Source organism: Anoplopoma fimbria, chromosome 2, assembly GCF_027596085.1.
Source record: "Anoplopoma fimbria isolate UVic2021 breed Golden Eagle Sablefish chromosome 2, Afim_UVic_2022, whole genome shotgun sequence".
NCBI lineage: Eukaryota > Metazoa > Chordata > Actinopteri > Perciformes > Anoplopomatidae > Anoplopoma > Anoplopoma fimbria.
The window spans coordinates 5,112,024-5,138,246 of NC_072450.1; the positions used below are offsets into that span (position 1 = coordinate 5,112,024).

General features: G+C 41.2%; 1 protein-coding gene across 1 annotated transcript; it reads left to right on the plus strand.

Moving 5' to 3' along the window:
* Positions 1-8,511: 8,511 nt before the first annotated feature.
* On the plus strand, positions 8,512-25,472 carry lingo1b (leucine rich repeat and Ig domain containing 1b). Its single transcript, XM_054619164.1, has 2 exons — positions 8,512-8,586; positions 23,522-25,472. The coding sequence occupies exons 1-2, from the start codon at positions 8,575-8,577 to the stop codon at positions 25,379-25,381; spliced, it is 1,872 nt and encodes a 623-aa protein (XP_054475139.1). The 5' UTR covers positions 8,512-8,574; the 3' UTR covers positions 25,382-25,472.
* The last annotated feature ends 751 nt before the right edge of the window (positions 25,473-26,223 follow it).

Below are 26,223 nucleotides of genomic sequence, written 5' to 3' on the forward strand. Positions count from 1 at the left end.
TTACAGTCATTTAGAGACGCTTTTATCCAAAGCGAAAACATAGGTATTCAAGAGAACTACTAGTCACCAGAAGTCATAAGTGCCATCTCCTTTCTTAAACAAGCATCTTAAAGCATAAACCAGAGCATTTGTCAGTACCCCCCAATAAGTGCAGCCCACTAGAAGGCGCTCTGACTAGCTGGACTTCAATCTAACCATTTGTCACACTAGAAGGCTCTACACTGAAACTCTGTGTGACCTCTTTCAACAATTTATCCCAACCAAACAATATCATGCCAGTCACACTCACCGTCAAACCCTTTGTCACAACTCTCTCATCAAATATATATTTCACAGCTCTTCTGGGGACAAATGTGTCCATCTGAGCGGACAAATGGTCTTTAAAAATGTCCCGCTGCCTTTACAAAGACAACAGACCGTGAATGTATAATTGAAACATAAATACCATTTTGATATTATCCATCCCGCCCGTCCGTACTTAACACTTCAGTGAAGCACTCTAATGATCAATGCTGTGTGATTGTCTTGAGATGCAGCTAATTAAAGACTGATATTATTATATATATTATATAAGACAGATATTACTGCATGCATAACTGGCTGCCAATCATCCGTTGTCTTTTTGATCCAGCTGCACCGATGCCATGCTTCACACATTCTTAGTCACCATCTGTCAAAAACTAAATAATTGAGTATAATCCACTGCTGTAAAGCATTTTTCTTTACCTAAATACAGAAAAAGTATTGTGAGGGCTGTCCTTCTGTGTGTGTGTGTTTCTGTGCTATGACTCTGTTTATCCACCACAAGAACAAAAAAAAAACCCAATAAAACTGTGCCTTCACTATGTTAACTGTGCCTTCACTATGTTAAGGAGTGATTGTCTCTCACACACACACACACTCTCTCTCACACACACACTCTGTTCACCTACTTTACAGCTCGGCACTGAAGTGCTGTTACATGCGAGTGATTTTATTTCTCCTGGATTTTCACTAATTAGACAGCGCGCTCGTCTCTGTGTGGAAACGTGACTTCGTGAGGTTCAAAACAACAGGTCAACAACGTGTCGACTCAATCAGCTGTTGGATTTCACCTCGAATCGTTAAGTGTTTCTGTGCAATAACAACGCAGTCTCGCCCCAATGGGTCAAATACGGCAGCTCGGTCCCAAGCTTCAAACTATGACGCCCTACGTACCCGTTTAGTTTCAGTTTGGGACGTCTCAGTTTTGCTCACTTTTATGCCAAACACCCAAGAAACAAGCAGCAGCTATAAGACAACTAAATGATTTAACAGGTTAAGAGATAAAAGGCCCCATTGAGTGCTTAAAAAAAATGACATCAAGATCTTAAAGTTCAACATCTTTTTGACACACTGGAAGCCGGTGAAGAGACGCAGCACAGGAGACAGTTGTCTCTTTTTGTCTCTTTTGGTGCCAGGAAGAATTTTCGCAGCAGCATTTTGGACGATTAGGTGCAGATGGGACAGCAGAGACCAATTAATAGCAAGCAGTTACTTCGTCTGCTGAAATATGAAGCCAAAACAGAAACCCCAAAAAGTGCAATTTCCTCCATTAGCCTTCTGAGGCTGGCTCCGAATGCTTTACAATCCCCATAGACCCCCATCTTAAAGTGCTCAACTTAACAGCAGGAAGAAAATAAAAAAGGTTTTTCAATGACAGCCGAACAGGGGGTGAGTTTTTATACAACTCACCCATTTAAATTATAGTGTGGCCTCTATATATCACAGCCAGCGAACATTGTATTAAGAGGCACTCGAAATAGTCGTTCAGTTTTTCCGTTGAGTACACTAGCCTGTTTTTCGCTTGCCAAAATTAGCATTCCAAATAATATGACAGTTAAAGTGAATTAAGGATGCACCTTGATAAACAAGCCAGCTAGCTAGTGCTAGCATTAGCTTCTGACTCAGCGTTCGTTATACTTATGGTAACTGCCTCTGCCGTGGCCTTGTTTTCATCTTAACTAAATGAACATTTCATGCTGAATTGAAAAAGACTTGAAACTAGAGATTGAGACCATAAACTCGTGTTTACAATGTTTACTGAGGGAATAAATCAAGAGAGAAGTAGAGTCATTTTCTCATAGACTTCTATACAACTGGACTTCGTTTTGCAACCAGAGGAGTCGCCCCCTGATGGTCAGTAGAGAGAATGCAAGTTTAAGGCAATTCACTTTTCAGAACTGGTGTTGGTCACCTGGTTCCAAAAAACAAGATGGCCACGGCCAAAATGCCAAACTGAAGGCTTCAAAACTGTAGTCCACAGACCAACGGGTGATGTCCTTTTATTTAAATTCTATGGTTGAGATCCAATAAAGGGAGATATAAGAAGTAACTACTCATTGAATTTGCTTATCAAAGCTTGGATTGCGTCAAAATTTAACCCCAGATCTTGACAAGGTTTTTAATGATGGTGATGATGAAGTCTGGGAGGCCAAATATGACAAACTCAGACTTACTCTCATTAAGCTGGAGAAACAGCCTTTGATGTTTCAGTTCCTTCAATCAATGATAGAGGTAAATAAACCTGCTGCAGCCCTCTAAGTGTGTTTTTCTTGATAACTTTTCATTGATGCATCTTGTGCGTAATAATTAGTTTTTCATAGCTCTGTTTTTACACAAACAAGAAAACCGATTTGGAGCTATGAAAATAGGACCCTTCTTCAGATTTCTAGAGCTCTAGGTTTAACTGCGTTTAACTCGTGTGCCACCTCTTCCTCATCACCATGATTGAACTTGACATAAATGAGACAGAATAGCTCTTTATGCGCTTCAGGCTTTCTACGTGGAGTGCTGAGCGCAAACAGCAGAAAGCCTGTTTACAGCTGACCACTCGCACTGCCCCGAATGACTTGGTTCTTCGTGGGGCTGCAGCAGTTTTATCCTGCAGAGACAGACTTATGGGGGAAGCTGCTGTGTGTATTTTGTGGAAGCCACATGTTAGCTACAGCCTGGGAGAAATATAATACCAGTTGTAACACCAGGCGTGAAAAAACAACACATAAACATCACAGTTTGGTGTGAAATCCTCACTGATCAGACTCAAAGGAAAAAAATCTACCCTAAACACCAACCAAGTATTTAGTGGCCCCTTGACAGGGTACTTCTGTGGATAACTGGCTAGATGCAGAATAAATTATCTCACACTGACCTATTTGCAGCGATTGGTATAAAATTATAAACTACCTCAGCAGTTAATGTCAGTAATACTAACAGCAGACGACAGGGCAAGGCCGTAAAAACACTTTTTCCTCCACGCTGAAATCTGTTTACAAGATAGTCCAAGCTATTATAGCCACTAAAGGGTGAAAATAAATGGACTCAACAGTGTACTGGGAGACAAAATGAATAAATCAGGGAGCATAAGTGTATCTTCAAGCTATTGGGACATTTGGAGGAGGTGGCTGAGAGGTGAAAGGAGCCTTCCAGGTTGTAGCTTCACAGCGTGCCATGTATTTCGCCACTTAACAGATCATGAATTCGTAATGTACAGTAGTGGCAAGTGTCCACATGTGAAGACACAGCCCAGTGTTACTACCAAATTAAAAGCACCATTATAAACATCCTGTGAGTGCAGCAGGTTGTCAACATTGTATTAAATGATTTGGAGAGAGCAGCAGTAAGAACAGATTTTGTCAATATATATATATATAGCATATATATTTATTCTGCCGCTCAAAAGTTTGGGGTTACGCTTTTAGTTTGTATAAAGTCTTTTTTACAAATATATGTTAATTTGTATGAAAGGTTTGCAAAATAACTCGTGTTTTTTCCATGGAGAACAAAAAACTGTCAAAGGTTCAACCAGACTCACAAATGGAAGGGAACAAAGAAGAAAGAATTTTCTGTCTCAGTATCAAGTACACAATTATGTCTATAACAAGCTGGAATATTATCAGGTGTGTTGCTTGAGCAAAGCTATTCTTAAATCATCACAATAGAGGGTTAAAGTAGCGTTAGCACCGAGCTAAACATAATATGAAGTGACAAATAACAGTTTAACTCTCTTCAATCTAACCACTGAGTCGACTGCAGAGCGCCCAGAGAGAAACAGCTCCCAAATAAATTCAGCGTCTAGTTGCAAGCACCGTTGTGGTTCAATAATGATGGAGGGTCGCTTTTGCATGAAAAATGAATGCATGAAAATATGGTTAGAACAGCATTCTTCCATCATGCCACTTCGTCTAAACTTCTTCTTTCGAATATAAACAAATAAAAGTAATACATTAGGTGTCTGAATATATATATATATATATATATATATATATATATATATACACTTTTTGTTTCTTTTAAAAACAGTCCTAGAAAAGAAGAATAATATCAATATAACAGGTAACCCCAAACTCCTGAGCTGTAGTGTACATATGTACATTGCAATGAACAGTATCGAGTATGGAAGCAAGACTTTTTTTCAGTGAATCCCTTATTTACTTAAAGTGGCCCTATTATGCTTTTCCACCTTTTCCCTCTTCTTTAGTGTGTTATATATATATTTGTACATGTAAAAAGGTCCGTAGAGTGTAAAACCTGAAGTCCACGCCTAAAAGGAGTTACCCTCCCCCTCAGAAGCTCCTGAGCTCCTGAAACGGCTCCATTGAATTCTCTCCTTCACTTCCGTAACTTTATGAGGACATAATGTAACTTTATGAGGTCACAATTTAACTTTATGAGGTCACAATGTTACGGAAGTGACGTAAAACTCCTTCCGGCTAGTTTGGCCCTCAAACAACAAAAGAGAGGGACGGAGCTGAAGCTCTGGAGGAAGAGTTTTTTGAAATGTGAAACGTTGACCAATCACAACAGAGCGGGCTAGCTGACCAATCAGAGCAGACTTTGCTTTCTGGAGGAAGGAGCTACAACGGAGGGTGAGAAGAGGTGCTGCAGGACAGCCAGGATGAGAAAAATTATTATGAGGATTATGAGCATTAACGTATGTAAACATGTTGTAACTGTAACTTGAGATAAAAATATGTACCCGGAAAATAGCATAATAGGGCCTGTTTCTTGTTGCAGGTGGAGATTTGAGAGTTTAATGTCAACCTGCTCAGGCACAAACCCCAGAGCTAAATGAGAGCTAAAAAGCTCCGGCACAGATGTTTAAAAGCTTCAACAGCAGTTTTGTGTTCCTACACAGTATTCCTATTCAGTTTGTGAATTAAGTCTGTAGAAAGCAGCAGCTCATCGTTTGCCAACAAGCCCCTCCCCCCCCGAGACAGAGCTGAGCTGTGCAGCGATATCAGAAGAGTGTCCAAAATCTGTACTGGGGGGGGGTCACATGAGACCCTTGACTCAAGCAAGACACTTTTGAACATTATAAAAGTGAGAGATGTAAAGTGAAGGGAAAAAAAATCCATATCGTCCAATCATAGCTGAGCAGGCTCGCCAGTGGTTGCTTTGGACTTCTCCAGCTGTTTGTGTGGATCCGCCTGCTGTAAGAGCAAGTTATGACTTTGTTCAGCCTAAAAGCACAAGAGCAAATCTTCACTATGGCAACCCTGGCTGCGTTTACGGCTAGTCCTCATCCTGAAAGTCTTTTTCCTCTTGTAGAGTTAAAAGTCCAAATAGCAATATTTTAAAACGCCATAACAACCTTGTTCTTGAATTGCAGTTTAGAGCGATAGTTTAAAACCTCAGCTGGTGAGGATGCATCATTCTTCACACAGTAACTTGTAGTCATTCATTTTCAAACATCATCCTGACCTCGACCGTGATCCGCGTGCTGTCATGTTTTCTTTGCAAACCCTCTCCAGCCCCTTTGAGATGAAACGCTGTGATGCGTGGATCTAGCGAGATACAATGTTAGCCTCGCCGTGGCTTTGCTGATATTGTCAGATTCCGTTGTTAATAAGTCCCTCTTCCTTTTGTGGGTTGCTTTGTAGCGGCCTCTATCTGAAACGAGGTGCGATTGGTCAAGGTCTTACGCTTGAACCGAGAAGAGGCGCGGATTACAATATGCTGAAATGATAGATATATTTTGATGTCGCCAAAAAAATACACTCCCTTCCGCACATTTAAGTACAAATTCAAGAACCTTTTACATGATTTTTGTAATAAAAACAAGTAAGCTGGATACATGAACAAAAAAAAAAAAAAAAGCTCAATTATCCAGTTCAATTAAAATCTCTCTCAATAGCTGATAAAATTTAAGGTTACCAGCTACAAATTAAGCCTCTGTCTAAAATAAAAGCAACCTTTTTTTCCTTTAGAACATTGTGTATTAACTCCTGATATGTAATCCGCATACAAACAAAAAGGCAGGTGCAGAAACAGTAGCTAAGGAGGGCGGGGCTTAACCAATGGTCAGTCATCGAAACGTTGAACCATTAGGAGAAATACATATTTTATTGTCCATCAAAAGCCCCATGAAGGGATCACTGTGGATCAATGCTGTGGGCGGACAGTCGGCCGAGCACAGCCGCAGACAGACGCACTAATGCACCCGAAGTTAATCGGAAGCAGGAGCAACGTTTTTTTGGGGCCTGAGAAGCTTTTAAAGGAATAAATGTGCTGCCAACATACTAGACCAGCGTTATTAGGCTGGCTTACCCCGAGAAAGTAACTCATAGCTCTGTGCTGGTTGCTATTCTAGAATCTGCATATTAGTGGAAAGTTATTGCAAATGTGTGGATTTCAATTACGGGAATAGTGCCTGCATCCTAATGAAGAAATCCCTCCCTCTATAATCAAATATCTATGTAGTTTGGTTTTGAATTATGTCACATTACAATGTATTTTTCTGTTGTCAGGAACCAATCCAGTCACAAATCATTCATAGGTTTCTGCATCACGTGGTTTCCCCGTCCGCTGACAGGGAAAACGAAAAATTCATAGCAACCATTGAATGCAAATGAAAACGTCATGAATCAGCTGTCCAATCTTTTTCTAAGTGGCCATAGTGGGAGCACGGTACTGTTCAGAACGTTAAAAAAAAACATAATGAAAAAAGGAAATGAATTCCTCCTGCTCCGTGTCGTGCGGTCCTTATCCTTGGCTTCATCCATTTAAATCTCACTCACTCACATTTCATCTGGTTTTATATCTCGCACCGAGGCATAACTCATCTCTTTTAGATTAGCTTCTAGTTGGCGAAATGAGCCATAAATATCTTTTTATGCCGTATTGGCGAGGAGTGCTTTCCCCCCTTTCTTTTCTTTTTTCTTCCAACAGCCTGAATAAGTCTTTTTCGCCCCCCCATCTGTGTGTTTTATGGCACAGCGGAGACGTCTTCAGCTCTGTGTACTGCTGTTTGTCTTACAGATTTAGTGCCCCCCAAAAAAAACTCTTGTAGAAAAGGTGCGCGTGGAATAAAATCAAAATTAAAGGAATTAAAATGAAATAACAATAAATCTCTTTGATATGGAGAAATAAAAGGAATCAGAGGCGTGTTTTTTTTTTTTTTTTTTTTTTTTTTTTTTTTTTTTTTTTTTTTTTTTTTTTAAGACAGCCTCACAACATTGGTCACAGTTCATTCATTCTGTGGCCAGGAGCCCTTCATGTCCACCACCACCACCACCACCACCACCACTCCAGTAAATCCTCAACCCCCCCCTAATCTCCCATAAACACTCCCTGACGGTGGAGCTTCCTTGGCATTGCCAGCATGCATGTGCCAGCCCCACATACCCATTAGCACCGCTAAGCCTCTGCTTCTCACCTTCTCAAGGCAAAGGTGAGTTTTTGTGACGGGTGGCGTTAATCCTCAATTCTGGCAAGAACCCCCCCACCCCCCCACTTATCCAACGGTTGGCATGCTGCAGAAATTGAATTTCATTTGCTCCATATATCTTCATCGCTCCCTCCTCCTCCTCCACCTCCTCCTTCATAACCGCACTTACTTTTTTTTTTGTTGTTGCTCATCTTCATTCCCCTGCTTTATTTGCTCATTTCTACTCCCCCGCCCCCCCTCTAACCTCCTTTTCTCCCATCACCACACACACACACACACACACCACACACTAATTGTTTTCCCAGCCTGCATCCCAGTTAACCTGATCCTCCCAGTGCCTCTATAAATAGGCAAAAACTACAGTAAACAAAAATCAGAGGAGGACGCTGCCGGAGTGATCAGACAACATTTCCGTTTCTTCCCAACTCCCCCTTCTCTGCCTCCCGTTCTCCCAGTACACTGCAGCTCCTCCTCCCACCTCGCTCATCAGCTGCCCCTCCCTCCATCCATCCCCTCCATCCCTCTCTCTCTCTCTCTCTCACCCCTCTCCATCTCCACTAGGTGCAGCATGTATGTGAGCGCGTGTGAGCCAGCTAGAGCCGCATGTGTGTTTACATGTCAGCCTATCAGTGCTGTCGGATTTAGCGCATCTGGAGGGGACGGAGGCATTTTCTCTCAAATGCCCCACGGACGGAGGGGGGTTCTCACCGCTCGCACACATCCCCTTTCTTCCCCACCACCTCCTCCTCCCCTAACCCCCACCCACCCCCACCCGGTTTCGAATCTGTAGCCTGCGTTTGAGTCCCGCATCCCCCTGCCTCCGTGCTTTTCGGAGGCATTTTGAATTTCCTTGGCAACATGGAGCTGCCTGAATTAGAATTCTCTGCATGACAGTCCTGGTAAGTGCTCCGTCTCTATGGTGGGCTTTGAGCGGCTGAGGAGCGCTGGATCAGATTTATTATGGTGCAGTGGTGGCGCCGGGGATCGCCGGGGAGAGAATTGATGCCAGGGATGAAATTGTGTATGGTGGGGCAAATGGAAGGGACTGAAAGAGAGGTGGCGGTGGTGGTGGTGGTGGTGGTGGTGGTGGGGGGCAATAACTCACTGAGGAGGGCTCCAGATCTTATTTGTGCTTTGTCATCCAGATGGGCTTTCATTCCGCTGTGCAATCCGGGGTTTGATGATGTGTGCAACGTCTGAATGTACAGTATGTGGCTTAAGTGTGTTTGTATAGTATTGCATTGTGTGTGTGCAGGGATGCTTTGCAAACACACCTGCCTGGTTTTTTTTTTTTTGTATCACAGCTGAAAAGGTGTGAGGCTGAGCAGGAGAGTGTGTGTTCCCAGGAGTGCCAGGGTGGTTGTCGTTGTTTCCTAATCTGCCCTCATTAACATTCATGTTCCTTCAAAATGCAACTGAACTCATCCAGACTCACACTTTTTTTCCCCATTCTCAGCAGGCGTTTTGTTATTTTTTAAATGTTTCCTGTTGGCTATGGTTATTAAGGATCCCATGCAGGTGTTCTTGGTTTGCCACAGGTTAGATGGACTGGGTGTTGGAGGCGGTGATGGAGGAGGGTGGGCGTTGGGGATTGATGCCCGATGATCATGTATGCAGGCTGAATAAACAATCTCTCATAGTTTCATTTTCCAAAGCTTGACTTTTTTTTTTTTTTTTTTCCCATAATCATGGCTGCGACGCTTCAGCGGGCAGACAGCGATGAGTCTCCGGCTTCAGCAGCGCACTAACAACGTCTGAGAGCCAGAGACCCCTGACGGCCTCTGAGTGAAGGGTCTGCTCTTCACGTCGCGGCTTTGTGAGCGAGACAAAGCTCCTAATTGGGGCCCTGAAATCAGGTTATGACAGCTGATTGGAATCAATTTTTTTTTCTTCTCATCGGTGGTTATTAATGCGTGTCACTGTCTGTGCACATCTGCCACTCCAAAGCACTCCACGCAATAATTCCACGGACTGAAACAAGCATGATTATGACTGGAATTTCCCCCCCCAAAAAAAACATCTGGTGAACAAACGCGTGACTCAAGCTAACTCGTTGTTTCCGGGACAAACTGTTTGTCAACTCTCTGCACACACTGTCAGGATGAGTTTGTTTGCAATATGCAACATTAATGCACATATCACGTCTGTAATCAAGACTGAACAACATACGATATATAAAGATGTAAATATGTGTTGCAGTAATTCGTTTCCGCAACATTCAACTTGCATCAAACGATATTTTTTTTCAGTTAGCTAATGAGGATCTAAATAAACAAACAATCACATCACTGACAGTCAGCGGATGCGGAGCAACATGCAATCAACTGGAGTATTATTGTTTATGCCCCGGATGAATATAAATCCAATATTCATATGTTTCTAGCTCCGTTTAGCTCTTATATATTCTGCCACTTTAGCTGCTAAATGCTACTTTATGTTCACCAGCTGGACACAATCCAGTAAGCTTTTTTTTTTTTTTTTTTTTTAATACTGAAAACAGCTGCCAGCTGTGGCTGCATGTTTACTATGGTTGAGGTTAAGTAGATTATATTACATCTACACTTTGCAATCGCTTGTGTTTTGCACAAAAAAACGACATACAGCTGCATATACACGTAGCCTAATGGGGTAAAATGGCAAACATGCTTTGAGATGCTCTTAGTTGAAATGCCTTTTGTTTAAGAACCTCTATAAAGGCACATCACCCCCCCACACACACACACAGTCTGAGGCTGCTAGGTGACTAACAGAATTAGAATAACATGAAGTTGTGTTTGTGCGTGCCAGTCCATGCTGATCTATTAAAATTGTCTACTGACGTGGAAGCAGAGTGAGCTATAGGACCCTGAGAGGTTCTTATCTATATGCTCCTCATAGATAGTGTATGCATGAAAAATAATAAGCACACTGTGTGTGAACTCAACGTCATCTCGGGGGAAAAGAAAAGCTCAAAGGGTTCTGTTAGTGAGCTGATCTATCTCGATTCTATTCAAATGTAACAACTGATGAAATGTGGATAATCATTTTAACAGCTATTCATAAATATGTTAATGCTCGTAAAATGATTAAGATACACATGCAATACTGTGGATCCTATACTCCAGTCTATTCCATTACAAACAAAACAGCAGCTTATGTTCATTTTTTTTTTCTTCACAGTGCTTTGTTACATGCTGTCATATGCTAAATGTTCTGTGACGTACGGGGCTACATAATACTGAACACTAGCCAATTTTCTCGCAGTAGGATCAAATGGGGATCATCACCAAAGACAAGGTGATGTGTTTACAGAAGGATTGTAGTTTTACTCCCAGTTCAAAGGGAATAATAGCCGAGCTGACAAATCCCATGTTAGTGGAAGTTACAATCAACAGCTTTTGTGCGAGACAAACTAAATAAGTACATTCACATGAAAGCAGATTGTTTTGTTCCAGAGTTCACTACAGTTGTATTTTATAATCGATTGTCAAGCTAATTTTAAAAGAATTGGAAATGTGAAAAAAAAAATACAAATAAGGCAGGTTTCCATCAACTGGTTTGGAGGGAATGAACTCAGCTACTGGGAGTTTCATCAGAAGTTAGTGCTTTATCCTAATAGTATCTGTAATCTGCCAGTAAACACAGTAGAAGATGTAGAGGTTGCCAAACCAGAAACAAAAGAAGTCGCTTTTTTGGCCATTTGACTCATCTACGATAGAAAAACGGAGTGAGGTCTTCAGGAATTTGTTTCCATTGGGCAAGTTTGAGTTGTTCTTTCATGTCAGCTACTATTGGTTTCATCTGGTGGAGATGATAACAAGCCTTTCGCACTTTATGGGAATATCCAGGAGGACGCCGACAGTAGAAACAGCTGATCAGTCATATTTGCTACATCAGAATTTATTCAGCGATGGGGTTTCCATGATTAATTTAGCTCTTCGACAATTTTTCAACAAAGCCAAAGTTTTCTTTTTATCAAATTCTGCCATTTCCATTTTGCTTTTCTAATGCGCTACTTAAAAATGCACATGAAAATATGTGAATGGATACACGGCGAAATATACAGAATGAATAATCACCTCCATCTGAAGCCGTTGTATGTTCTCTTATGGTCTATTTGCCTGCTGTGTGATTCCGGGCTGTAATAATAGCGCGTGTTATTTACAGCTACAATCAGGGCACTACTCCTGCATATAACAGTTCATTTGCGATGCCCCAGAAAGGAGCCATGTAGAAAATGTGGCCAGAAAAACATCCAGGGTGTTACTATTAAAGCGTTCTCTGAAACAACGTCCATCTGGAATCCAGATGCTGCCACATGATGGGTAACATCAGCCACCTTGAGAAGGAGACGGTGAGAGTGATGGTGGTGAGGACTGACATAGCACGTTGTTCATGGCGTGTCTGCCGGACCGCGAGCTGACAGATGGATTCAGATCTGTCACAGGATACTCAAATTTGCGTTCTACAAATGCATTGAGAAGGTCACAGTCCCGCAGCTTGGCAGCAGGCAGCCTCCCTCATTTAAATTTAATAATAACAGCTTTATGCAAAAATATGAGGCAGTCAGGGGGGCTGGGAGGAAGGAGGAGTGAGGTTGCCTCTTGTGTGTGCTCCCAGCTGGAGTCAAGCTCTAGCATAGCAGAGCTTATATGATACACACACACACACACAGTGGAAATCTTGCATGGAGTCTTTTCTCTTTCCATACATCTCGTCATTTTGTTTGGTCGGTATTTATAATACAACTGACACCGGTGGTCTGCTTCCTTTCACTTGAAAGAAAAGACGTGATGGTTTATTGCTCCGTCTTTCTAAATTCACAAAAGTCTAAGTCGTGGGGCAGTAAGTAATCAAGCCTCTGGAATCTTCATGCCATTTTTCATTTCTTTATCAACACCAGGGCCGATGCATTCCTTTAAAAGAATGCATCGGCCAACAAGTTGTAGAAAACAATTTGAACACTCTATTGAAATGAATGGTTTAGTTTCCTTGTACCAGTAAGAAAAAAAAGTCAAAAGCACTTCAATTTCATATTTGTACTGTAGCCGGTGATTATTGGCTAAATGATTTGGTGTGAAAACCTCTCAAAATCTCCCATTGAGCTTTTTATTGAGGGCTGTAAGGAGCTTGTCTGACGTAAAATTCCCTTTAGCACGGCATTTAGCTCTTTCTTCTCAACCGCAGTCCAAAACATCTGCTAATCCCTGATGGCGAGGAGGGAATAAAGGTTTGTGTAACTTCAAGCTGATCCTACTCGACTTCCAAGAGAAATGGGTGTTAATGAAGACAGGAGCCTCTTTTGTAGTATCGCTTTTAAGACTTTGTCAATGAACCAGGAAACAGATCTAAACTGTTTGGCTTTATAACAGGTTAAATAAACTGCCAGGTTTATTCCAGGCCCTGTTCTTCCAATAGTTTAATGAGGATCAGGATCATTTCGATCCCTGTCATGGATCCGATGCTGTTAGTGAGTCCATCATGATGAAAATACCACAGCATTTTAAATTAAAGTTCAATATAACAATAATGAATAATCTAAGGCAATGTAAAATGAAAACGTCCATTGATGGCAATTAAAAACTCCATTAAGCAATGTTTTCTGAATCCACATTAAATCAAATGCCTCCTTAAAAGGGTTATAAATGCTGCTGAATGAATAGCCCCAGTCTGCAGCTCTGAGCAGCTTTAAGCATCTTCCACTTTATTGGTTTGGATCACCAAAGCCCGACTGGTTGAGTCCCTCTGGCTCTCACTGACCTCCCAATGTAAAACCGTGGGCAGCTGCTCCCAGCTCAAAAGCTTCTAGCTCAAAAGCTCCCACACACTGATTGTACGCTGCCTGCCCAGTGTGAAAAAGTGGAGTAGTAATAGTCTTTTAGAGTGGAGTGCTTGGCAAAAGACCGACCAACATCTAGGAAGCCAAAGAGACATTTTATTTCCAGTAGCTGCAAGACCCAACAACGGCTAAAGGGGAAGTGATTGTTGGAACATTTCTCACCTTGCCGAACGAAGGTCCAACACATTATTCACGAGAACACCAAAGCACTTAAAGGCTGTGTCTTTGTTAGAAAGTTGGTTTTCTGGATCTCTAGCTCAAAATGACTAAATACAGCTTGAATTTTAGTAACAAAAGTATCAAATCTGCAAAACTGTTTTCATTTGTTGATTCAAGGACTCTTAAAAAATACAATCTCAAAATCTTAATTGAGAATTTGCAATGTTTCAATGTATTGTTTTGTTTGCCCCCTCGAGTGGGACCATTCTCAATGAAACCCATCCTGCTGCCATTCCCTTGAGAAACATTTAAGATAAGTCAAACACATAGTAATTCACCAAAGTAATCAACCAAGTGATAGTATGAAAGGATAGGATACAAATCAATATAATAGGATACGTCATGCTAAACCTACATTTCATATTTATTCTGATCAAACTACAGAAATTCTAACGGTGGTTACACATTATAAGCAGATATCTATAAACCTAGTTGGAGCTTTCGGATGAAGCTCCATCTGTCTTATCTGGCTGTTTGGGACCAGCCGGACAAAAAGCAAATGACAATAGTGTTTTTGTCATTACTCTCAATGCCAGAAGGGGTAAACACTGCATGTTTAACCTTGGATTACAAATTAATTCAATAAAGAACCACCAATGTGGCAAAAGCCAGAAGCCAGATAGACATGACCGGTTGGTCATACTAATATTTATAAAATTCAACTTTCTGTGCGGACTTTTGTCTACCATTTATTACAAAAACACTGTTGACATGTTTCTTGCATGCAGAGTCCGACCAGCAGCATGTTTCAATGCAGAGCCATCTACACCAAGACACACCACAAAGTAATTACAAATGCTCTCATATGTGATTTTCAGCCCATTTTCATATCTCATCCTCCTTGTAGTGCAAAATTTTTATTCAAGCATGGCTGACACCCACGTGTTTCAGCAGGAGTCGTCTTCAGGGCGGGATACGTAGGTGTCAGCTCTAAACTCTCGAGTGCTTTGGATTTCCCCCTTTTGTTTTCCTATATGCCTCAAGCCATCGACTCCAAACTGCAACTTTGTTTGTTGACTGTGATGTTTTATAATGATTTTTCTTTTCTTTGCAAACAAAGTGTTTTGACAGCGCTCCAGTTCTTCATTTCTGAGATGCTAACATACTTTATTGATTGTTCTCAAAAAGATAAAGACCATAAGGATTAGACATTTTAAAATGCATGGATTAAGAGTCCGCACGGCACAGAGTTCAGACGTATGTGCTCTCTAAATGTTTGTTCTGTTGGCATATTGACAATTTGGGAACTTTGAGAATGCAGACAAATCCATCTTAATTAAAACACATCCAACCACCGTGATGAAGGCAATCTAACCTAAAACATGAGGTGACCTTAATAAAGCCAGATGTACTGGAGAAGAATTGCCTGTTTTCCTTTTGTTTGTAGCGTATGGAACCAAAAGTTGCCCTTGTTGCACCGATAGCAAGTCTCGTCAAGTTTCTTGTTGCTGTGATCCACATCAGATCCTCTATCTAGAGTTGTTATTCCAGGGAAACATGAAGCGCTCTTTTTCCACAGCAGACATTTTGATTCGTAACAACAGGAAAAGCTGTTGTTACACCTGAATGCATAATACCCTAAAACTGGAGCAGCTAAATGGAACCCAGCCATCATCATCATTTTACACCCTGCTGTGAAATGTCCAAATGCCTGAATGAATGAAAAAGACATGATTATTGAAATTACAAGAGACGGCTGACCTGGGCACACAGACTTATCAGTGTCTCAAAAAAAAAGAAGCATTTCAGGTGCACTCCAAAAGATGGAGGATGAAATATGATTAGTCTCGTCCACTGAGCACACAGGAGATGAGAGGGCCCGTTCTGATCCTGATGCTGGTTATTTCCAGATCAGTAGTTTGGAGCATGAACACGTGAGGAGGATGCAGTTCATACTGACTTTGCTATTGGCCAGCACCCTTGGGATGCCTTTGAACATAGCGCCGGTCCTTCTGGAGGTGTGTTACACAGTCTGCAATCTGAACATGAGGAAGTATTCCACTACAGGAGTGAAAGATGCAGCAGAGAAATGGGTTTTAAAAAGCTCAGAGGAATGAGAGAAATACTGCGCAATGAAAAAAAAGAAACAGAAACAGCTTTCCACATGACGGCCCTCATCGTTTTTTGTTTTGTTTTCATTAGATTTTGGATTAAATACATATTATATTACCTTCTTGGCATCCACCACTACCATTCATGATTCCTGTCAACTGGATAAATGCTGTGTTGGTCAGATCGCATTAAAGGTGCTTTGAGACAGACAGAGTCAAATGGACAGCCTAATGGAGACTGTTGTTTTCAGTTCCATTAACCACTGTGATAGTGGAGGTAGAGACCAGGCTTCTATGATCAACTGCTCCGTGTCCCCCGGGGCATCTCCGAGACCATTAATCTTCAGTGTCACCTGTCAGACTGAAAACTATCCGGAAAGAATGCCAAAGCTCCAATGTCCCGCCTGAATTTGGATAATGGGATAAGAAGCCTTTATGTTTGGTTTTTTAATCCGCTCACAGACCTTCTGCTCCACATCACCTTAAAGGGACAGTTCAGCCCATAATAATACACATATATACAAAGTGCAATTTATCAATCTGGATCCTTTTGATGTGAGTAAGCTACGTATGGTGATAATAGGTCATGGGGGTTTTTTTGGGCCCTTTGAGCACCACAAGCCGATATAGTTCCATTACATTGGAGAGAAGGCTGACATCTCTACGTCAAATATCTCCAACTTTATGCTACACACACAAAAACAATGTAGACTGATAAATAGCTTAAGAGGAATAATATATTTTTGATTTTGGTGGTTAGCTGTCCCTTTAAGATTTTGGTTAATACTTGTGCAATTTTGATCGTTTTTATGTCCAAACAGCTGGTTGGTGAACAAGTAGATCCAGTTGAATCCGTCCCCTTGACTCCTCTCCCTGTCTTTTGTTATTCTAATATCATTTTATGAACAATTTTATGATTCTTTGATCATAATTCCTAACACAGTGGTACAGAGCTTTGTGAGTTCACTCTCGGGATCACTGGTGCTTTATTCTATTATTCCAATTTTTCAAAAATAGAAAAGAGAGATAACATGTTCGCAATGGGTGTTAATGTAAAGTATCACACCACATCAGGGGATTTTCTACTGTTTGCTGTCTATTTCCGTTTTGCAAATGATCTTCAACTTTCAGATGACATTAGTTTCATGAATAATAATGTTTTCAGAAGAAGTAAGTTAACATTTTGCTATGATGGTTGTTGTTTTTTTCCTGTCGGTATTCCTTGTATGTAGAATATGTTGGTAGGATGAGGGTTAGGGAGGTCCAAAAAAATATATATAAAAAAATCACTGTAGAAAGCTAGTTTCAATGAAATAAATGCTCTGAATACTGGTGTACATTTTTTGAAATTGTTTGGCTGTCAGAGAACAATTGTATGAGAATTGACTGTGTGTTACGGAGACATACAAACGGACACAGGTAATTCAATATAGACTAAAAAAAAATAATTTTGCATGAACGTTCCTCCAGAAAGAAGCTTCTGTGCATGTGTTCGTCCTCCACAGTGAGCTGTAGAATTATTTAGACTCCTATAATCCCTCTTGACACAATCACCTTTCGAAATAAGTAAAGGTTGGTTTTGTGCGGTTACTTTGGAGGTAAATGTGTATGTCTTTCTGGCTCATAGCTCAGCTAGAGAGAGGATACTGCTGTCAAAAAAAATGAAAGAGCTGGAGTTTGCTGACCCCATGCCGGTGTGTTTCTGCATCTCAACAGGAGTCGTTCCCATGCATGCCTTCTCGAATCATTTGATCCTGGCATGGTGGAGCGTCAGGCCAATGTCGTTTCTTTTTAGGTTTGTAGAGGGTTGTTACCTTTATGTAAAGCTTCCATGGAGGATTTGTTTTCATGGGATTTCTCATATCTCACTGCTTGGTTCCTCTGGAGGATGTAGATTAGCTGGCAGTGCGGTTCTAAAGTGTTTATACATTCACCCTGCAGGTATTTGATCTGTATTGCGGGTCATTGTGTTTTTATGATATAACAGCTGTCGGTGTTAAGCTGTTGAGTGTAAAGATCTGCACGTGCTAGAGATCTGGCTTCCATCTAAATATGTCCCATGCTAATCATGATGCAATTTGAGGCTAGATGTAAACACCTAATTTGGATTTTCAGATACAATGTTGATGATTAAAGTATGCACCAAAAAGCACAGAAAACATCTTCTGTTTAGACATCACATACTGCAGTAAAGTCTCCTAAAAGAGATTTGTCCCACAAACATTGTCACTTTCATGCAGCCCGCAAGGTTTTCTTGTTTGTTTGCTTTTGGACTTTTAAATGTTTGCCTTTAATTTGTCGGTTGAACACAAACATATGATTTGAGGCAATCTTCATCTATTTAAATCCTTTTTACTTGTTTTTTTGTTGGCTTTAGCTCCCTTTTTTGTTTCATCCTCTATTCTCTAAACATAAATGAAAAGCCGTTTGGGAATTGTTTGCCAGCAAAAAGCCATGTGTAAGAGAGGTGCTAATTAGAATGTTGTTCAAGACTAATGAAGAAAATGGAAGCTAGAATTAGAGAGAGTCAATTTTGAAGGAACACAATCAGAAATTAAAGATGAACCTTTATTGATAAGTTGTGGGGTACCGGATCATAGTTGTAACACGATTTGATTAAGTAAAAATTAGTATTGGGCAAAGGTAAATTAAAATGAGATCAGGATGTGTTCAAATGTAATCTTACAAAATTGAATTTTTGGCAAGAAAACTGCAGTTGTGTGAAAAACTTGTAGTATAGTATAGATAACACTAACACAAGCTCTTATTAGACTGTAATATATATTAATGCCAAGATTTGTTCAATATTAATAAATAAAAACACAATCTTTAAAAATATATTTTAACAAATAACCGCAATAGATGACTCTAAAAAAGCAAACGGATAACGGTCAGAACTTTTGATGGTTTACACTAACTTCAGAGTTTGTGAAATTATTTTTCACACCATTAATAAAAAAAAAGGAATAGTTTGTAGCCTTGTATAACATCTGTTCTAACGAAAAATATTGATAAGATGAGCCTTTATTGATCCCAAAGGGGAGGGGAATTCAGAAAGGTTTCAATGTCTCTACGTAAAACCTTCATGAAAAGTAGGGCTGGACAATATGGCCAAAATCTTCTATACCTAAGTAATTTAATAACATGATAACATTAAATATCAATTTTCTTTTGATAATCCAGTATATAGTCTACATCTAAAAAGCAAAAATCTATTCATGTATATTTTTGTGTATTAAATATTTGAAAAATGTTAGGAGTTTATTCTGATTTAATTAAGAACTTTAGAGCAAAATTATTAGATTTCCAGATAAGTTTGAGTTATGTGCTAGCAATTTGGACAGAATTTTGTATCCGATATTTCATCCCGGTACGATTCCATTGAAATACGATAAATTATCAGATTGAATTATTGCACCAGCCCTATGAAAAAGGACCTTAACTCTGATGTTATATAATAAACCATGCTACAAAAGTTGGGTCATATTTGAATGCCAATAAGCAGCATTTGTCAGCAATGAAAAGGAAATCAAAAACAGAAATCAAATCATCGGTGCCCAAACTGCATGCACATCAAGCAAAACAAAATGCTAAATTATTTAACGTACCAAGGGAAATACTCTCAGAACTCAAGCTGCATTGATGAATCAAGACAGCTGTCACAAGTTGAAGCTATCCCACAGGGACATGGTAGACAAGTACAGTACAGTTAACAGTTCCTTTTCTGATGTAAATATCTCAGTAGTCCTCCAGACATTATTCAGCACAACCAGCGTACTTAAAGACAACCAAAGGGCATAAATACACTGATGCCTGTCGCTCATTTGTCTGCTTTCTGCCTGCAGAAATCCACTGACCCATTAGCAGCTCTAACCTCTCTTTGGTTTGCACTGAATCAAACCACAACGCCATCGTGAGAGGAGAGGCAGTGAAGGCAACACGAGACTTATGGTGAGCTGAGAGATGCTTTTGAGAGAAGATTGTTAGAGGGTGAGAGGTCCTGCCAAGTAGCTGTGGCGTAGTGGAGAGCAAGGTAGTTCTCCAATCAGAGGGTCGGTGGTTCGATACCCGGCTTCGGCAGTCGATGTGTCCTTGGGCAAGACACTTAACCCCAAGTTGCTCCTGAAGGCTTGCCATCGGTGTGGACTGGATGTTGCATGAATGTTAGTTAGAGTCTGATGGTGGCACCTTGCATGGTAGCCTGTCATCAGTGTGTGAATGGGTGAATGATATGTAATATACTACTGACTGTAAGTCGCTTTGGATAAAAGCGTCTGCTAAATGACTGTAATGTAATGTCCGCGGAGAAAACACAATCGAGCCAGCAGAAACACTTGAAACGATACTTTAGGTCTTTTTTTGATGAAAGGTATTGAAAGCATTTCAGGAAAACATTATGAAACATTAACAGTTTATAATCCACAGCATATTTTCATGCCGGTTCATCAAAAAACGCAGCTCGGTTAGTGGTATGAAGCTTGAAACTATGTTGTCTACGTACCCCTCTAGTGTGTCGCTATACGCTTGTTACATGTGTAGTGTCTTTTCAAAATAAACTTCAGTCTTTGAAGGAAGTTTGGCTTAGGCAACACAACCAGTTAGTTAGGTTTTGGAAAAGAGCTTTGGTTGATGTTTTTTTTCTTCACTGACGATTGAGAAACGGGTCACCTTACTGGCGACTCACGTGAATCACATGACTAACGATTACGAATCACGTGGCTAACTACTGACGTGACCATGGCTGAGTCGCATACAAACGCTAAACGTGTGTCGGTGTCAGGCGCCAACCTCCAGTTCTGCCTAGTTAAGCCAATGAGCACTTGCATTCTCTCTACTGACCAGCAGGGGGCGACTCTTCTGTTTTAAAAAAGAAGTCTGGTTGTATAGAAGTCTATGAGAAAATGACTCTACTTCTCTCTTGATTTATTCCCTCAGTAAACATTGTAAACATGAGTTTATGGTCTCAATCTCTAGTTTCAAGTCTTCTTCAATACAGCATGATGTTCATTTAGTAAATTATGGTCTATATAAAGTCAAATAGACCATAAAGCAGAGTATGCTTTAGGGCGAGGCTAATGTGATTGACAGGTCGCTGCCGTTACCAGAGACGTATATCTCTACGTCACTCCTCCGCATTCCAAATATGGTTACCTTCAGTTCATTAGCTGCAAAAACTACGTCCACTTCTTAGATACAGTCTATGGTCGACGTCAGACGGCGAGGAGCACTGACCGAGCTGCCTTTATGTGACGCTTAGGAAGCGAGAACGGGTTGAGAGACAATATGGAGACTAATGGTCAGCGGAGACATGCTTTTGAGAGAAGACTATGACAGGGTGTGAGGTCCACGGAGAGAATGCAAGCGGTCAAAGCAGGACAGGGGAGAAAAAAGGGCTTCTTCACTCAAATGCCTTTCACTGTACAGAACCATCACAAAAAGAAATGGAAAGGGTGGGGGGAATCAGGGTGGGGACAAAGAATACGTGGAACGAAGGATCAAGGGCTAAGATTGAATTTAATTTCAATTCAAAGGCTTTAAATGCCAATCTTTATATATAACGTCTAAAAATCTTTGTATGTAAGGTAGTAATTGAGAGGTTATTTGCCAGCTCTCTCTTTTTCAGAATTTCAGCCCGAGGTCAAAACAAAGTGGTGATACAGCGAGGAGAACTGAGCCGTGAGGCCAGATTACACTGATAGTCCCGCTGCCCTGACTACACTCTGAATCATAAATCATGCATGGTACCCTGGTGAGAAAATCACCACCGCATTTGCTTTGGCTTGTTTTTTCGATTAGCAAAGGACATCAGTGAGTCTCATCTTCAGTCATATGGCTGACTTGACGAGATAAAAAAAAAAATTGCAATCCGAGTCAAACTGATAAAATGTGTCGCCCGTTTTCCACTTTTGGTATAATATTTTATTACACTCAAAAGGTGTAGTAATCTGTCACATCAAAGTTAAATGTGAAAATAGAAAATATTTTGCCATCCCATTGTAAATGTCTCCATGCCATCCATCTGCAAATTCATGTAATTAGTGCGAGACAGACTGGAGTGGGAGTTCGCCGAGGAGCTACCGATGGACACTTAAGCTTTCATTCTGACAATCTGCTTTTTCTACAATGTGCTATTTACACACCCGATTGACACCCCGACGTGTCTGACATATGCAGCCAACAGTAATGATCAGTGCTGGAGGAAGTGAAGATGGAGGCTGCAATTACCGCTTCCATTGGAACTACTCAGACCACAATCCAAACTGCTCCAGTCGCACGGATTTAATTCACCGAAAGTGATGTTTAATTTGTGTTTGTGCAGTAAAAAGCATAATCAGTCCGAGCTATGCTATCGAATTCAATATAGTTTTTTTAGACAGCCAAAGAGGTTTCTAAAAAAGCACTAGAGCAATAATTTGAGGCGCTCTCACCAAAAACGTTTTTTTTGTGGAGAGTGAGTAACAGACAGAATACGCGCTGCCTATTCAGCGCCCACATATGAAAGCATGAGAAACGTTCTCACAGAGACTGTTATACTCTCATAATGGAATCTCCTCTTTGAAATCTAAAAAGAAACAAATCTTTCCATCACTGATTATTGTTTAATGATATGATGATGTGGAATTTAATTATTTCCCTGTTGTAAAGCAATATAATACTTTATCACATCGCACCAATGTTTTTGCGTCGGGATTCTAGATACATGTTTTGATCAGATAAAAAAAAAAATGCCAAAATAGAAACAAATCACATTTCTCTTAGTTTGCATGAGGCTGGTCTAACAGTGTGTCCGACCCCGATATAGCTTCGACTTGAATGGCGTGATTGATGTGAGAAGCAGAGCTTGAAGGTTTTAGCAGGTTAAAGTTCCCCTGAGTCAAAATCAAATAGGGGGTTTAAAGTCCTCTGACAATCGGCCTCTCTCCGTTTATCACCGCTTGGCAGCAATCTCTGTTTTATGTCACCGCAAGGTCAGCCCGCTCAGCAGTGGCATGGGATGCGTTAAGTTTGCAAATATTTCAGGGAGCCATTTACACCAGGGCAATTTTTTTTGGCTACTAATTAAAAAAAACAGTCTGTATAAGCGGAGACAATGTGTCACTGATATTGGCAGTAATTGTTTTCAGTATGCTCAGAAGTCAGAAGCCCAGCAGGGTGGTTATATCGTGTGACCGAGTCCTTTCATTGATTGGCTGATTTCATTACTTGTGAGGGAAAGTCGCCATAATGAAATGGTATGCAAGGAAAGGCTTATTGCTTTGTGAAGGTGTGCAGATAAAAGCAGAAATTCTGATTCCCTCTGACTTTGAAAATGTTCTAAAAATAGATGGTTTCATGATGTAAGAAATGTATTCAGCTCATAAGAAAAATAGGCAAAACCGTGCCTGTATCTTGGGAAGACTCATTAGTATCAGATAACGGTTTATTATTATTTGGGCGGACATATCTAGGCAGATATCTCAACAAACGGAAACCATGTTAGTGAAAAGACATACTGCAGCTTTTGCTTCCTGAAAGCTGTCATTGTGTTTGCTCAAGGGGAATCAAGGACACCCATTAGTCATTCACACATTTATATAAAAGACAAAACGTGATCATGGGCTGAAAGGGAGTCTGTTTGGTGCAATTTTCTCATCTTAGAAACTGATGACATGGAAGTCATTTTCATCTGTTAATAAGATATTGCCATTGCCATTTATATGTACCACCACTCCTTTCTAACCACCCTCTTTTCCCCTGTCTCCACAGGTAAGCAGTAGGATGGTGTCCGGGGAGGCAGGAGGGCACAGCTACTTGGTGGCATGCTGGCAGCCCATCCTGATCCTCATGCTCGGCACCGTCCTTTCCGGATCCACCACCGGTTGCCCCTCCAAATGCGACTGCAACGGTCAGGAGCGCTCCGTCGTGTGCCACCGGCGGAGACTGGCAGCTCTTCCCGAGGGCATACCCACTGAAACAAAGCTGCTGGACCTCAGCAAGAACCGCCTGAAATCTCTGGGGACCGAGGAGTTCATTAATTACCCTCAGCTGGAGGAGCTGCAGCTTAACGAGAACACAATTTCATCCATCGAGCCCGGGGCTTTTGGCAACCTTATGAACCTTCGAACTCTAGGTTTGCGCAACAACCAGCTCAAGCTCATCCAGCTGGGGGTGTTCACGGGCCTGACCAACCTCACCCAGCTGGATATAAGCGAGAACAAAATTGTCATTCTGCTCGACTATATGTTCCAGGAGCTGTACAACCTGAGGGCACTGGAGGTTGGAGACAACGACCTGGTATTCATCTCCTCCCGATCATTTCATGGCCTCAGCAACCTTGAAAGCCTCAACATTGAGGGATGCAATCTGGCCTCGGTGCCCACGGATGCCCTTAGCCATCTGCATAACCTGCTGTCACTTCGCCTACGCTATCTCAACGTCACTGTCATGAGGGATTACTCCTTTAAGAGGCTGTATCGGCTCAGAGTGCTGGAGATTTCCCAAATGCCTGCCCTGGTTACCATGACCGCAAAATGCTTGTTTGGACTCAACCTCACATCATTGTCCATCACAAACTGTAATCTGGCTGTCATACCCTACCAAGCCATCAGTCACCTCAGATATCTCCGCTTTTTGAATCTGTCTTTCAATCCCATTCAAACCGTGGAAGGGAACAAACTGTTCAATCTCCAGAAGCTTCAGGCCTTTCATTTGGCTGGTGGGAGATTAGCTGCCATCGAGCCCTACTCTTTCCGAGGACTCAACCACCTCCGTGTACTCAACGTATCCAGCAACAGCCTGAGCACCATAGAGGAGTCCGTCTTCCACTCAGTGGGGAACCTGGAGACTCTGGCGCTGTATGACAACCCGCTGGCCTGCGACTGTCGCTTGCTCTGGGTCTTCCGTCGGCGGTGGAGGCTCAACTTCAACAGACAACAGCCCATGTGCGCTTCACCCGAGGTCGTTCAAGGAAAAGAGTTCAAGGACTTCCCGGACATTCTCCCTTCTGACTATTTCATCTGCCAGAAATCAAAGATCATGGATTATAAGGTCCAAGAAAGCCATGTAGATGAAGGAACCACGGTTCATTTCACTTGCCAAGCTGAGGGTGATCCGGTTCCTGTGATAATGTGGCTGTCCCCTAAGAAGGACTACATCACTACCAAAACTGCGGGGTCAAGACTTTCTGTGTCTAACGAGGGCACGCTGGAGGTGCGTTACGCCCAAATCCAAGACAACGGCACCTACTTGTGCATTGCAAGCAACGCAGCGGGCAATGACACCAAAGCTGCTCATCTTTTTGTGCATAGCTACTCCCCCAATTGGCCCCACCAGCCGAACAAGACATTTGCCTTCATTTCAAACCAGCCCAGCGACGAAGGTGCGAATGTGACCCGGACCACAGTTCAATTTCCGTTTGATGTGAAGACCCTGATCATCGCAACCACCATGGGATTTATCTCTTTCCTCGGAGTGGTCCTCTTCTGTCTTGTAATATTATTCCTCTGGAGTCGAGGGAAACAAAATATAAAGCCAAGTATAGAGGTTGAATATGTGCCACGTAAAGAGGAACCAGAGGAGGCCAGTCCAACCGAGGCACCCATACAATTCAACATGAAAATCATGTGAACTTTGAACAGAGGCCATGTAATCTTACAAACTGCAGTTGGGATGCATACTTTCTTCGCTTCAAATATGTACTCAGTTGATGAGCGATAGAAATTGCCAAGCAGCAAATGCATCTTGACACTATACCCTTGACTTTTTTTTTTTTTTTTTTTTTTTACTTCAGGGACTCAATCTTTAAAAGCAAATGTTGAATTTCAAATATTCAAATTTCTGTACATTTGTATTGGCAATACTCAATCAGTATGTTAACATGCACTCAACAACCCAATTACTGTGTGTGTCCAAATGAAGTTAAAGGTTGAAATAAAGCACATGGATCACAGCTGATGAATTTCCAAAAATATACATGATAGGTGGGTTACTCTCTGGAAGGATGTGGGTATTAGCCTGCAGGTACAACCCTTCTGTTAGCACAAGTTAAGAGGAATATCTTGTTTCGGGATCTTGATGCTGCTGTTTGCTTTGGTTGATGTACAAAGCACAATAACCCAAGTCCTGCTGCTTGAAATGCTTGGTGAAAAGTTGAAAGCAATTTCTCCATTTTATATTGTCCCATCAAGTTACTGACGAGTATGACAAGAGTATTAGAGGTGGTATTAGATCAGTAGAAAAAGGAAAAGAAATAGAGAATAGTCATATTTTAAGAATGTAAAGATGTACTTTCAAGAAAGAATTCCTTAAATGACAAACTTAAGCTTAAAATATTGAGAGGAAAATAACAGTATTGTGAGAATTAAGTAATAGTTTTGGGGAAAATATTATTATATTTAGAGAAAGAAGTTGAAATAGTATTAGAGAATGCCATGTTTTTAAATATATATATATTTTGATTGCAATTCTCT